The 16,009-nt window shown below is 44.7% G+C and overlaps 1 protein-coding gene across 1 annotated transcript in view; it reads right to left on the reverse strand.

The window, feature by feature from the left end:
* erich3 (glutamate-rich 3) overlaps nt 1–16,009 on the reverse strand; it is a 70,977-nt gene that overhangs the window by 10,593 nt on the left and 44,375 nt on the right. Inside the window, exons 8-11 of the mRNA XM_060829627.1 lie at nt 11,112–11,292; nt 6,459–6,645; nt 5,518–5,768; nt 522–713 (exon numbers count right to left, since the gene is read on the reverse strand). Of these exons, the coding sequence (XP_060685610.1) occupies nt 522–713; nt 5,518–5,768; nt 6,459–6,645; nt 11,112–11,292 (811 nt within the window). The remainder of the gene's footprint in view (nt 1–521; nt 714–5,517; nt 5,769–6,458; nt 6,646–11,111; nt 11,293–16,009) is intronic.

Genomic DNA, 16,009 nt, shown 5'->3' on the forward strand with positions numbered 1-16,009 from the left:
GGTGGGCCTTTACAGGAGATTGTGCCTCAAATCTACAGAGCCAGAAGTGAGCTCCAGCGCCAAGATGAACTGCAGCTACTCAACAAGGCTCCTTTGACAGCACTGTTCAAACTCTTAGGCTGGAAAATGAAGCCTCATTCAGATAGGTCTTCACCCTTCATTAATAAACATAACTCAGGAGTATACCACAGAACAACATTGATACCAGTAATCTATGTTTGACGCTGAGCCCCATAGGACAGGTGACCAGAGTTTACTTTTAAGATGTTCTCAAAGAATGAGAGACAGAGCGAGAGGGGTGGAGGATTTAGGAAGGCAATTTAAGAACTTAGAGTTCGGGGAGTAGAAGACACGCCCATGAATGATGGAGTGATTAAAACCAGGAATGGATAAGATGCCGGAATTGGAGGTGCGCAGAGATCAGAGAAGGTTCTAGAGCTGGAGGAGATTATTGAGAGGGAGAGAGAGGTAGAACCATGAGGGACAATACCCAAATATTGTAAAAGACATCCTGGCCTTACCTTCGCTTTCACTATCCGAGGAGTCGCTGTGTTCCTTCTTGCTCACTGATCCTTCATCCCGAACATCCGAGTTCTCACTCTGGTGTTCAGCATCTGAGCTCCACCTCTCCTTCTCTGGGTCTGCAGGTGACTTTCTCTCACCCAACTCGTCATTCGTTTTCTCTTCCTCCTCTTCAAAATCATCATCATACTCTGACAAACATTTACAAATTTAGAAGAAATATGGCATTAGAACCATCCAAACTGCACTCTGCAAAAATAAGGCAGAGTCTGTTGAACCATTAGATGTGTGTTAGCACCATTCTGAATCCCCAAGTCACGTCAATATTATTTTAGACTACCCTGTGCCTCTTCGAATGAATTCTGTTAGCGTCTTAAACACTTTTACAGGATCCTGTTCTAGATGGTGTCACCAGTCTGTGTTGAAACATTCCATCAGATATATTACAGTCAGATGCCCATGGCGTGCTGTGAGGTTTTGGGTGGGAAGAGTGTGGAGGAAGGAATTCAAAATATATAAACCAAATGGTAAAATGTTAAACCTCATCTACTTCATATGAGCAAGTTCTACACTCTAGTTACAGAGGCAGTTGCATTTGAGAATTCATTTCAAGAGGGCGAGAGTACAAGAACAGGGATGTCCTGCTGAGGCTGGGTAAGGCTCTGCGCAGACTGCATTTGAAATATTATGAGCGGTTTTGGGCCCTGTATCTGAGGAAGCAAGTGCTGGCCTTGGAGGGGCTTCAGAGGCAGTTAACATGAATGAACCTGGGATGAAGGCCTTGTCATATGGGGAGCGGTGTAGGACTCTGGGTCATTACTCGATGGATGTTAGAAGGATAATGAGGATTCTGATTGAAACTTAGAGAATGTAAGGTTTGTAGCTCAGGTTGAGGTTTAGGGTGTAGGTTTGCTCGCTGAGCTGTAGGTTTGATATCCAGACATTCCATTACCTGGCTAGGTAACATCATCAGTGGTGACCTCCAAGTGAAGCGAAGCTGTTGTCTCCTGCTTTCTATTTATATCTTTCTCCTGGATGGGGTTCCTGGGGTTTGTGGTGATGTCATTTCCTGTTCATTTTCTGAGGGGTTGATAGATGGCATCTAGATCTATGTGTTTGTTTATGGCGTTGTGGTTGGAGTGCCAGGCCTCTAGGAATTCTCTGGCATGTCTTTGCATAGCCTGTCCCAGGATAGATGTGTTGTCCCAGTCAAAATGGTGTTTTTTTTCATCCGTGTGTAGGGCTACGAGGGAGAGAGGGTTGTGTCTTTTTGTGACTAGCTGGTGATCGTGTATCCTGGTGGCTAACTTTCTTCCTGTTTGTCCTACGTAGTGTTTGTGGCAGTCCTTGCATGGAATTTTGTAGATGACATTGGTTTTGTCCATGGGTTGTACTGGGTCTTTTAAGTTTGTTTGTTTTTGTTTGAGAGTGTTGGTGGGTTTGTGTGTTACTAGGATTCCGAGGGGTCTCAGTAGTCTGGCTGTCATTTCTGAAACTTCTTTGATGTATGGGAAGGTGGTTAGGGTTTCTGGTTGTGTTTGGTCTGCTTGTCGTGGTTTGTTCTTGAGGAATCTGTGCACTGTATTTTTTTGACTATCCGTTCTTCTTGAATACGTTGTATTCAATGTGGTGGTTCTCCTCTGTTTTGCGTAGTTTTTCTTGCTGCAGCATGTGGTGGCTCGTTGGAATAGTGATCTGATACAGCTTTGTTTGTGTGTGTTGGGATGGTTGCTGGTGTAGTTAAGTATTTGGTCAGTGTTTGTCGGTTTTCTGTATACGCAGGTTTGCAGTTCTCCGTTGTCCTTTCTTTCGACTGTGACATCCAGGAATGCGAGTTTGTTGTCGGTTTCTTCCTCCTTGGTGAACTTTATGCCTGTGAGGGTGTTGTTGATGTTAAATGTCTCTTCTATCGTGTTTCGTTTTGTGATGACAAAGGTGTCATCTACGTAGCGGACCCAGATTTTTGGTTTGATGGTTGGTAGGGCTGTTTGTTCTAGTCTTTGCATTACCGCTTCTGCTATGAATCCTGATAGCGGAGATCCCATGGGTGTGCCGTTAGTTTGTTTGTAGACTATGTTGTTGAAAGTGAAGTGGGTGGTGAGGCACAGGTCCACTAGCTTCATGATGTTTTCGTTGGTAATGTGACTGATGGTGGTTGGGGTGTGTGTGATGGTCTCTTCTAAAAGTGTGGTAAGTATTTCCTTTGAGGAGAAAGTGAGGATTGCAGATGCTGGAGATCAGAGCTGAAAGTGTGTTGCTCGAAAAGCGCAACAGGTCAGGCAGCATCCAAGGAGTTGGAGAATTGACATTTCGGGCATGAGCCCTTCCTCATTCCTGAAGAAGGGCTCATGCCTGAAACATCGATTCTCCTGCTCCTTGGATGCTGCCTGACCTGCTGCGCTTTTCCAGCAACACATTTTCAGCTAAGTGTTTCCTTTGCCAGGTCGATGTTGATGGAGGTGAACAGTGCTGTTACGTCAAATGAGATCATTGTTTTGTCTTCCTCTATTTTGGTGTTTTTGATGATTTTTAGAAATTTCGGGATGGAGTGCTGTAACTCTTCTACTAGGTATTTCAGTCTTGCATGTAGTTCTTTGGCCAGTTTGTAAGTTGGTGTTCGGGTAGTGAGACTATGGGTCTGAGGGGGGCTCCTGGTTTATGGATTTTTGGTAGTTCGTAGAATCGTGGGGCGTTGCTACCGTCGGGTTTCATTTTCTGGAATTCCGTCTTGTTTAATTGTCCGGAATTGTGTCATTTTGTTTCCTAGTTGTGGGGTCGGGTCAAACGCTACCTGTTGGTAGGTGTTGGTGTCTGCGACAGAAATGACAGCCAGACTATTGGGACCCCTCCGAACCCTAGTAGCACACAAACCCACCAACACACTCAAACAAAAACAAACAAACTTAAAAGACCCAGTACAACTCATGGACAAAACAAACGTCATTTCCAAAATTCCATGCAAGGACTGCCACAAACACTACGTAGGACAAACAGGAAGAAAGTTAGCCACCAGGATACACCAACACCAGCTAGCCACAAAAAGACACGACCCTCTCTCTCTCATAGCCCTACACATGGATGAAAAAAAAACACCATTTCGACTGGGACAACACAACTATCCTGGGACAGGCTAAGCAAAGACGTGCCAGAGAATTCCTAGAGGCCTGGCACTCCAACCACAACGCCATAAACAAACACATAGATCTAGATACCATCTATCAACCCCTCAGAAAACGAACAGGAAATGACATCACTACAAACCCTAGGAACCCCATCCAGGAGAAAGAGATAAATAGAAAGCAGGAGACAACAGTTTCGCTTCACTTGGAGGTTGCCACTGATGATGTTACCGAGCCAGGTAATGAAACGTCTGGATATCAAACCGACAGCTCAGTGAGCAAACCTACACCCTAAACTTAGAGAATACTGACAGCCTGGATAGTGTAGATGTAGAGAAGATGTTTCCACTAGCAGGAGAGACTAGGACCCAAGGACACAATCTCAAAGTGAAGGGGTGACCTGTTAGAACAGAGGGACAGCACAGCAACTCAGTGGTCAGTACTGCTGCCTCACAGCACCAGGAACCTGGGTTCAATTCCAGCCTCGGGTGACTATCTGTGTAGAGTTTGTACATTCTCCCTGTGTCTACGTGGGTTTCCTCCGGGTGCTCCAGTTTCCTCCCACAGTCCAAAGATATGCAGGTCAGGTGAATTGGCCATGCTAAATTGCCCACAGTGTTCAGGGATGTGTAGGTTAGGTGTATTAGTCAGGGAAATGTAGGGCAATGGGACTGGGTGGGGTGGTGTAGAGTTGTTAGGCTGAAGGGCCTGTTTCCACACCGTAGCAATTCTAATTCTAATACAAATAAAGATGAGGCGGAAGTTTTTCAGCCAAGGGGGCTGAATCTGTGGAACTCACTTCCATAGGGGGCTGTGGAGGACAGGTCACTGACTGTGTTCAAGACAGAGATCAATAAGCTCTTGAATGTGAAGGGTTACTGAAGAATGGGATTGAGGAGCATGATGGAATGGCAGAGCAGACCTGATGGGCCAAACGGCCTCATTCTGCTCCTTTATCTTATGGTTTTAGAGTCAGGAAGGCTACTTATCCCCTATTGGATTTTCATTAGTTATTTTATGTCCATTCTCCTACAAATGAAAACATTTTCTCCATAACTACACTGTCAAACATTATTTTAAAGACCGCTATCTGCTCCCCATAATGTCTTCTCTTGTAATTGGAAAAAACTCCAATCTCATTCATCTCTGGCTGCACAGGACACTGGGCTTTACATAGAGAGATACACAGAGTATAAAATCAAGCAAGTGCTTTATCTTTTACAAATCACTGCTTAGACCCTCAGCTCGACAATTACATCTACTCATTATTCTTTAGGAAGGACGTCAAGAACATGGATAGTGTTCCAGGAAATTCACTGGAATGGGAGCAGGGATGAGGGTCTTCAGTGAATGTGGACAGACTGGGAGAAGCTGGGATTGTTCTCCTTAAAGCAGAGAAGGTTCCGGGAGGTTTAATCGAGGTGTTCAAAATCATGAAGAGCGGGACAGGAGGTCCGTGACCAGAAGGGGACAGATTGAATGGAGTCAGTAAAGACTGAGAGGGTTTTTTTTTTAAAAATGAGTTGCTGGGATCTGGAACTTGCTGCCTGAAAGGGCAGTGGGAGCAGCTCCAATAATAACTTTCAAAGGGGAATTGGAGAAATATTGAAAAGAGCCAAGTTTGGAGGCTGTGGGGAAACAGTGGAGGGTTAGAATAATTTGACAGTCCCTTAAAAGAATGGTACAGACACAATGGGCTGTCGGTGTGGGAATGCAGGAGATCTTGCCACTTTCAAGCTCTGATGCTACAAGTTGGTTTTGAGAGATTTGTTCATGTCCCAGTGTACAAGACTGTTAATTATCCCAAGAATCTTTCCATTAATACACACCGTGCACTGGTATAAAACACTCCTGAAACAACTACATCGAGACTAACCCTCCTTGGAACTTCCGTCTTCGGTCCTGGCTGGGGAATTTTGACCTTCATGCATTCTCTCCTCTTCAACTGAAGATTCAGCCGTCATTGCTTCTTCCTGACTGGTCTCCCCACTGGCATTCACTACAGTTAACTTGTCTCTGTCTCCCGTCAGCTCCCACTTTTCTTTCTCCACTTCCTTCACCACTTCTTCCTTCACCCTTTTCGAAGGTGGTGTGGGTTTCTTATCCAAACCCATGGCGATAATACATCTGACAGAAGAGACGGGACAGAAAGACACGGGTAGTTATCTGGGAAATACAAACGCTTTCTGCGGGAACAGAATTCCAAAATTCCACTTCTCTTTAGGGGAATAAGTGCTTCTTGACATCACCCCGAAACAGTTGGCTCCAATCTTAATATTTAGCCTCCTGCTTACGGGCTTTAAGGAAATAGTTCCTTATGAACGGTGGGTAAGGCTTGATATGAACACAAATTAGGAGCAGCAAGGCTGGCCCTTCCAGTCAAGATGATCCTGGCTGATTAATCAACCACATTCCTGTCCACCCTTTATAATCTTCTCTACCATTCCACAACACTCCACTACCCCTGGCAAGAATCTGTCCACCTACACATTTAAAATATTCAAAGACTCTGCTGGATTGTCTTTTGGTGAAATGTTATAATTTTGTTGCTGTAGACTTCTGTACAGTATCGCTCTACATACGGCTCAAGGGGCTTATTATTTACCTTCTGGTCATAATATGGCAACAATTAATAAGGTGTACTATTTATACCGGAGCTGTTCTTTAGCGTGATGGGGCTGGATGTTCAGTCACAAAATGACCACTGCTGCACCGTGTATCACAACAGGGACTACACGTCAAAGTGATCCATTCCTGATAACATTATAGCAGCCAATGTCTCAGTGCAGAGAGATTTGGGGGGAGATCTCACCCTACCTGTAACATGGGGATGCCCCGTCCACATCCACAAAAGCAAAGTAGGCCTGCTTGCCGCCAAGCCGGGAGCCCTTGCGGTGCTTATACTCGCAGCAGGAGCTCAGGCGGTTCACTTGGATACCGTTCAGGAAGAAGGTCAGGCTGAAGGGGAAACCCGAGTGTCGGCGAGACACAAACTGGAATTTTTCTGGAAACCAACAGAGGACCAAGTTTTAAAATATTCACACAGCTATTGCCATATAAAACAGAACATCTAACAGAGTTTAATAGTATAACAGTGAATCTGAGCAACAGGAGGAGGCCATTCAGCCCATTCCAACATTTGCAGCTGTGTCCCCCCAGTGAGGGATCCGAGTACAAGGGGCATTGGAATAACTGCACGGAGGCTGGTATCCTGTCACTGAGTCATCCTTTATTTACATGTACACAGTCGATTGGCTGTAGCCAGCCAGCTCAGAGTCACTCCCCCAAAGTGAGGAGACTCTGAATCTCCTATTTATATCTGGTATCCAGGGCTCCCTGACTGACCAATCAAGGTTCCAGTCACTACAGGCAGAACTCCGAATAAGAGTCAGGCTGTTCAAGGGGTGATGCCAGGAAGCGCTTCATTACACAAAGTGGTAATGGGAATATGGAAGGGAATATCACTGGACTGGTAATTCAGAGGTCCAGGTTAAAATTCTAGGGACATGAGTTCAAATCCCACACCAGCATCTGATGGAATTGAATGGAATTAATAAATGTGGAATTGAAAGCTAGTCTCACAGATGATCATAATATCACCATTTCTGATTTTAAAACCGATCAGGTTCATTATGTTTTTAAGGAATGGAGATCTGCCACCCTTACCTGGTCTGACCTACATGTGATTCCAGCTCCATAGCAATGTGGTTGACCCTTACCTGCCCTTTGAAATGAGTGAATAAGATATTCAGTGTTCGGGCAAGCCGGGATGGGTAACACCTGCTGGCCTTGCCACTGACTCCCAAATCCCAATAACAAACAGAAAAAGGAGCTCAAATGGGTGAATACAAAGGAGGACAGATTAGTCACAACTTGACTGAAGGGCTGAATAGCCTCCTTTTCCTGTTTCTTAGCCTCCAATCTACAGTCTAACCAATGTAGATATCCATTGCAAGTTCACACAAGACACAGAAGAGATCCATGCAACTGTTTGGCCAAATTCTTAGAATCAGAAAATCTTGCAGCATGGGAGGAGGTCATTTAAGCTCACATATTTGTGGGGTTCTTTGTAAAAACCTAACAATAGTTTCATTTCCTGTTCTTTTGCGATTGCCCAGATTTGCCCTTTATGTGTTGAAACATTTCTGTTTTGAAAGCTATTATTGAATCCGCTTCCACATTTCAGGCAGCACCTTTCAGATCCCAACAAGTGACTGTAAAACAATCCCCTCCCCCTCTGGGGCTTTTCCCAATTCCCTTCAATCCGTCTCCCTCTGCTCCCTCACCCTCCTGCCCCTGATTTATCTGATCAAAACTTTGTGATTTTGAACAGCTCCACAAAATCTTCCTTGTATCGAGGGACAAATATTTATCATCAAATAATTATTGATATTTATCGATCGCCATCACCAAATTTATCACCCTTATTGTTATTAAACTTTGTTTTCTTTATTGTTTCATGGGTTATGGGAGTCACTGATATCCCAAAATTGCCTTTAAACTTGCTGAGTCACCTCAGAGGGTGGTTAAGAGTTAACCACCTTGTGCTTTACAGCTGGAGTCATCTGGGCCAGATTTCCCCTCTCTGAGTGAACCACAACAGGTTCCTCTAACAATGATCGCTGATGTTGCCACCAATACTGACGCTAGCTTTCAATTCCAGATTTATTCATTAATTTCATATTCTACCAGCTGCCATGATAGAATTTGAACTGGTCAAGCAAAAGTGAGGACTGCAGGTGCTGGAAATCAGAGTCTAATTAGAGTGGTGCTGGAAAAGCACAGCAGGTCAGGCAGCATCCGAGGAGCAGGAAAATCAACATTTCGGGCAAAAGCCCTTCATCAGGGCTGAACTGGCCAGGCCTCTCGATGCCCAGTCCCCAGTGAGATTACCACCATGCCATCAGCACACCCCCTTCTGTGTGGGAGTGCCTGCTGTGCATCGCTGCATTATCCACATTAAAGCGACTACACTTCAAAAGTCCTTTATTGACTGTAAACCCTTTGAGACATTCTGTGGATGTGACAGGCACAATGGAAATGCAGGCCTTTCTTTCTGATGTAAGGAGAACAATCCCAGGTTCCCCCATCTCTCCACTGAAGTCCCTCAACTCCACTCCCATTCCAGTAAATCTCTTCCGTAAACCTCTCCAAGGTCTATATTGATATTTAATATTGCTGGTAGAACTCACATCTTGAAGGATTGTGAAGACAGGATTTCATTTCAGGTTTTGCAGACATATACCATCATAGAGATGCACAGCACGGAAACAGGCCCTTCAGTCCAACCCGTCCATGCCGACCAGATATCCCAACCCAATCTAGTCCCACCTGCCAGTACCCAGCCCATATCCCTCCAAGCCCTTCCTATTCATATACCCATCCAAATGCCTCTTAAATATTGCAATCGTACCATCCTCCACCACTTCCTCTGGCAGTTCAATCCATACACGTACCACGTGAAAAAGTTGCCCCTTAGGTCTCTTTTATATCTTTCCCCTCTCACCCTAAACCTATGCCCTCTAGTTCTGGACTCCCCCCACCACAGGAAAAAGACTTTGCCTATTTATCCTATCCATGCCCCTCATGATCTGATAAACCTCTATAAGGTCACCCCTGAGCCTCCGACGTTCCAGGGAAAACAGCCCCAGCCTGTTCAGCCTCTCCCTGTAGCTCAAATCCTCCAACCCTGGCAACATCCATGTTAATCTTTTCTGAACCCTTTCAAGTTTCACAACATCTTTCCGATAGGAAGGAGACCAGAAATGCACACAATATTCCAAAAGTGGTCTAACCAATGTCCTGTACAGCTGCAACATGACCTCCCAACTCCTGTACTCAATACTCTGACCAATAAAGGAAAGCATACCAAACGCCTTCTTCACTATCCTATCTACCGGCGACTCCACTTTCAAGGAGCTATGAACTTGCACTCCAAGGTCGCTTTGTTCAGCAACACTCCCTAGGACCTTACCATTAAGTGTATAAGTCCTGCTAAGATTTGCTTTCCCAAAATGCAGCACCTCACATTTATCTGAATTAAACTCCATCTGCCACTTCTCAACCCATTGGCCCATCTGATCAAGATCCCATTATAATCTGAGGTAACCTTCTTTGCTGTCCATGACCAATTTTGGTGTCATCTGCAAACTTACTAACTGTATCTCCGATGTTCACATCCAAATCATTTACACAAATGACGAACAGTAGTGGACCCAGCACCGATCCTTGTGGCACACCACTGCTCACAGGCCTCCAGCCTGAAAAGCAACCCACCACCACCACCCTCTTCTACCTTCGAGACAATTCTGTATCCAAATGGTTAGTTCTCTCTGTACTCCATGAGATCTAACCTTGCTAACCAGTTTATCATGAGGAACCTTGTCAAATGCTTTACTGAAGTCCATATAGAACACGTCCAACTCTCTGCCCTTTTTGTTACTTCTTCAAAAAACTCAATCAAGTTCATGAGACATGATCTCCCACGCACAAAGCCATGCTGACAATCCCTAATCAGTCCTTGCCTTTATATCTGGAGTAGTTTATTTTGAAGAAAAAGTTCATTGCGAACACTGAAGATACTTTCTTTTTAAAAAAAAGGCTTCTTAGACCGTCCGCAATAACTGCTTGCTGCTGTATTGTACATCCTGCTGGGTTTGTTTTGAACTACAGTTGAGTTGGAGAAGTTCTTGTTTTATCTGGTGCAGCTGGAGAGAGGCCTGCTCAGAACAAGCTGCCTTGCAGGAAAGCTTGCTATGATTGGCTGATCACTTCCATCGCTGTAAAAAGTCCCTTTGCATCAATTCAGATTAAAACCAGTTTGTTCATTTGAAACAGTGATCGGAAGAACATTACAAGACTGCATTTCCCGAGTAAGCTATGTCTGTAAGCTGTGTCAGAGACAGCTCTACGTGATCAGTAACAAATACATGTGCCGGACCATCACAGCAACACCCTTGGGAGAAGACTACACCATATCCTTTTGCTTTCAAGGATAAGTCATTGGCCAAAGAGCTTTTCCTCTGAAAGCCCATCTTCGCAGGGTAATCAGTTTCTTGTTCTCTTTTTCTGAGGAGAGTATATCTGTATATCCTAATAATAAGCATTTATACTTCCATATTACTGTCTGGGGCGCATTAACCAAGTCTTGACTCTTTATTGAATACGTGTTTTTTTGCATTATCAGCACAATTGTCCTCATGATGAAAATTGGCTGATAGATTTATTTTATTTGAAACTGGAGATTGGTAAGGTCTGGATTAGTCATCTTGGTAACTAGATGAAAGTATTTTTGGTTTACATTGTGTGCTGTGGAATAGTGGGACAGCAGAGATGGTGCAGCCTTTCTGCCTTGGTTTTAGTAAAAGCTTTGACCAAAACGGATTGTCAAGAATTTTCCTTTTCCAAGCTTCAATACTGAGAATGAAATGAAGATGGACATGATAGAAGAATGTTTTTTACTAATTTCACCTGCTTCGAGAAGCTTCCCTTTGTAGACGCATAGGTTTTCGCCGCCGCAGTGCTGCTGGTGAACCTTGACCTCATCCCTGGCCTCTGCCTGGTCATACGAGAGATGTAAGTGTTTCCCACGGTAAACCATCGTGACCAAGACATTGCTGTGTGAGACAGCTCGGTGTGACTTTGGAATCTCCTACAACAATAACTAGGATTTAAACAGCAGAATGAAGATCAGCACCACCATGACTGCCAATCAGTTAGGGTGGCACCTGCGACTTTAGCTTAATCAACAATCACAATAAAAGAGTAACACTGGGAAATTACCAATTGTAAGAAAGTTTACAGCTCATGGAATGAAAGGGATATTAGGAGCTTATCTCCTCTAGCTTATCTTTCCACCCTTCAGGCTCTCTGCCTGTATTCCTGGTGAAGGGCTTTTGCCCAAAACATCGATTTCCCTGCTCCTCGGATGCTGCCTGAACTGCTGTGCTCTTCCAGCACCACTAATCCAGAAAGTGAATAATGGATGTTTCTCAGACTGCAGGACAGTTTCTAGTAGAGTTCTCCAAGGGTCAAAGTACTTTCTCTGATGTACTTTAATGACGTAGACTTTGGTGTAGAGGCCGCAATTTCTATCTCGGGGAAGGATATGAAGTTTAGAAACACTGTTGGGGCGGCACGGTGGCACAGTGGTTAGCACTGCTGCCTCACAGCGCCACGGACCTGGGTTCGATTCCCGCCTCAGGCGACTGACTGTGTGGAGTTTGCACATTCTCCCCGTGTCTGCGTGGGTTTCCTCCGGGTGCTCCGGTTTCCTCCCACACTCCAAAGATGTGCGGGCCAGGTGAATTGGCCATGCTAAATTGCCCGTATGTTAGGTAAGGGGTATATGTGGGGGTATGGATGGGTTGCGCTTCGGCGGGTCGGTGTGGACTTGTTGGGCCGAAGGGCCTGTTTCCACACTGTAAGTAATCTAATCTAAGTCATCAAGAGGGCTGTGCAGAATGTCAAGGGAAGTTGGCTCAGTCGGTGGGTCACTGGCTGATCAAGTTCAATGCAGGGAAGTGAGAGATGCTACATTTTGATAGGAAGAATACAAAATTAAACAAGGGATACTATTTTAAAGGGGGGGGGGTGACTGCATGTTTATAAGACCATGAAGACAAAGGAGCAGAAATTAGGCCATTCAGCCCATTGAGTCTGCTCCACTATTCAATCATGGCTGAAATGTTTCTCAACCCCATTCTCTCACTTTCTCCCCATAACCATTGGTCCCCTTTACAATCAAGTACCTATCTATCTCCGTCTTAAGTATACTCAATGCCCTGGCCTCCACAGCCTTCTGTGGCAATTAATTCCATCGATTCCCCACTCTCTGGCTTAAGAGGTTTCTCCTTACCTCCATTCTAAAAGCTATTCCCTTTACTCTCAGGCTGTGCCCTCGGGTCCTAGCCTCTCCCACCAATGGAAACATCTTCCCAACATCCACTCTGTCCAGAGTATTCTGTAAGCTTCAATTAGATCTCCGCCCCCTCCCCCCCCCCCCCCCAATCCTTCTAAACACCATTGAGTATAAACCCAGAGTCCTCAAACCTTGCTCATATTTCAAGCTTTTCATTCCTGGGACCATTCTTGTGAACCTCCTCTGAACATGCTCAGGGCCAGCCTGAGATCCTTCCTGAGATATGGGGCCCAAAACTGCACACAATACTCCAAATGTGGTCTGACCAGAGCCTTACAGAGCCTCAGAGGTACATCCCTGTTTTATATTCAAGTCCTCTCAAAATAAATGCCATCATTGCATTTGCCTTCCTAACTACTGACCCACCTGCCGGTTGACCTTGACAGAATCCTGGACGAGAACTCCCAAGCCTCTTTGCACTTCAGACTTCTGAATTTTCTCCGCATTTAGAAAATAGTCAGTGCCTCTGTTCTTCCGACCAAAGTGTATGACCTCACACTTTCTCATGCTGTACTCTATCCACCACTTCCTTGCCCATTCTCCTAACCTGTCCAATTCCTTCTGCAGTCTCCTCGCCTCCTCAATGCTACCTGTCCCTCTACCTATCTTTGTATCATCTGCAAACTGACCCAGTTCCTTCATCCAGATTGTTAATGTATAAAGTGAAAAGTTGTGGTCCCAACACTGACCCTTGTGGAACACCACTTGTCACTGGCTGCCATTCTGAGAAGAACCCTTTTATTCCCACTCTCTGCTTTCTGCCAGACAGCCAACCTTCTATCCATGCCAGCATCTTGCCTCTGACACCATGGGCCTTTATCTTACTCAGTAGCCTCTTTGCAAAGGCCTTCTGGAAATCCAGGTAGATAATATCCATTGGTTCTCCTTGGTCTCACCTGCTCAAAGAATTCTAGCAGATTGCAGGTATGACCTCCCCTTGATGAACCCATGCTGACTTTGTCCTATTTCACCAGACACTTCCAAGTACTCAGAAATCTTTTCCTTCGCAATAGATTCCAGGATCTTACCCACATTTCCCATCTTTTGCCTTAATCACCTTTTGAACAGGGGTTTACATTTGTGATTTTTTAAGTCCTCTAGGACCCTCTCTGATTCTAGTGATTCCTGAGAGATCACCACTAATGCCACCACTATCTCTTCAGCTATCTCCCTCAGAACTCTGGGGTGTAGTCCACCTGGTGCAGGTAATTTATCCACCTTCAGGCCATTCAGTTTTTCTAGTACCTATTGCTATGTATACACATCATTAACAGTGACAAGGCAGTATGAGAAGACTGTTAATAAAGCTTACAGCGTCTATTATTAACAGGGGCACAGAGCACAAGAACGAGGAGGTATATAAACTTATATAAAACCATAGTTCGGTCTCAACTGAGTATTGTGTTCAGTTCTATGCACAGAACTTAAGGATGTGAAGACATTTGAAAGAGAGCAGAAAAAATTTATAAGGATGGACCAAGGAATAACTTCAGCATGTAGACCAAGTGGCAAAGTTGGGTTACTCCCTGGAGGGGTTGAGAAGGGATTTGATAAAAGTGTTCAAAGTTGTGAGGGGTCCAGGGTGAAAGGATCGAAAACAAGATGATGCTGATTTAACAGTTTCTGGCAAAAGAAACAGTGATACAAGGAGAAACATTTTCACACAGTATGTGGTTTGGAAAGCTCGGTCTAGGAATGTAATGAAGACAGATTCAATTGAGACGTGCAAGAGGCCTTTAGATGATGGAGTCATACAGAATGGAAACAGATCCTTCAGTCCAACTCATCCATGCCAACCAAGTTTCCCACACTAACTAATTCCAATGGCCTGTGTTTGGCCCAACTCCCTCTAAACGTTTCCTGTTCAGGTATCTGCTCAAATGTCTTTGAAATGTAAACGTACCTGCATCCAACCATTCCTGTGGAAGTTCATTCCACAGACAAACCACTCCATAGGAAAAGCAGCCATTCTTGTCCTCTTTAAATATTTCTCCTCTCTCCTTAAAAATATGCCTAGTTTTGAACTCCCCTACTCTTGGAAAAAGATCTTTGCTCTTCACCTTGTCTATGCCCCTCATGATTTTATAACCCCACAACCTCCTACACGCCAATGAAAAAGTCCTGGCCTATTCAGCCACTCCTTATAATTCAAATCCTCTAATCCCAGTAATATCCTTATAATTTTTTTCTGCACCCTCTCCAATTTAATAATATCCTTCCTATAGCAGGATGACAGGAACTGTACAGGGTATTCCAAAAGCAGCCTCACTACCATCCTGCATAGCTGCGACATAATATCCCAACTCCTTTCGTCAATGGTCTGAGAACAAGGAAGGCAAGTGTACTAGATGCCTTCACCATCCTGTCTACCTGTGATGCCACTTTCAAGGAACTATGTAGCCAAACCCCAAGGTCTCTGCTTGACACACTCACGGCCCTACTGTTTACTGTGCAAGTCCTGCCCTGGTCTGTCTCATCAAAATGCAACATTTCACATTTATCTAAATTAAACTCCATCTGCCACTCCTTGGACCACGCACCCAATTAGTCTTAAAGTCATACAGCACCGAAACAGACCCTTCGGTCCAACCGGTCCAATGTTGAACATAATGCTAAATTAAACTTGCTCCCCCTTCCTGTTCCCCACTTGCTTATATCCTTCCAAACCTTTCCTATCCATGTACTTATCCAAATGTCTTTTAAATGTTGTAATTGTATCCACATCCACCACTTCCTCATGAAGTTCATTCCACACATGGAACACCCTCTGTGTAAAAGATTGGTGCGGGCTCGATGGACCAAATGGCCTCTTTCTGCATTGCACGGGTCCTATGAATTTCTTCAACATGAGGGTGCTTAATCTGTGAAACTCACTGCCACAGAGGGCCATGGAGGAGAAGTCGTTGTGTCTTTAAGACAGAGATAGATAGGTTCATGAATATCAAAGGGATCAAGGGATATGGGGAGAAGGCAGGAGAGAACCGTATCACTCGCGATGGTACAGTGGAGTAGATTGGATGGGGCGAGTGGCCTAATTCTGCTCCTATATTTTTGCCCGGTTGAACATGAGTAATTCTCAGATGTGGAAAATGAGTTTTGAGGATAATACTGAGCAAGTATGAAGGCATTGACACGGAGGAGGGATAGAATCATTAATCACATGACATCAGAGGTCACTTCACCTAATGAAGTGCTCCGAAAGCTTGTGATTTCAAATAAATTGGAATACTGCATGCAGTTCTAGTCTCCCACCTGAAAGCGTTCAGAAAAGATTTACAAGGATGTTGCCAGGGTTTGAGCTAGAGGGAGAGGCTGAATAGGCTGAAGCTGTTTTCCCTGGAGTATCGGAGGCTGAGGGGTGACCTTACAGAGATTTATAAAATAGTGAGGGGCATTAATAGGATAAATAGGCAAAGCCTTTTCCCTGGGGTGGGGGAGTCCAGAACTA

The sequence above is a fragment of the Hemiscyllium ocellatum genome, chromosome 9, assembly GCF_020745735.1.
Source record: "Hemiscyllium ocellatum isolate sHemOce1 chromosome 9, sHemOce1.pat.X.cur, whole genome shotgun sequence".
NCBI lineage: Eukaryota > Metazoa > Chordata > Chondrichthyes > Orectolobiformes > Hemiscylliidae > Hemiscyllium > Hemiscyllium ocellatum.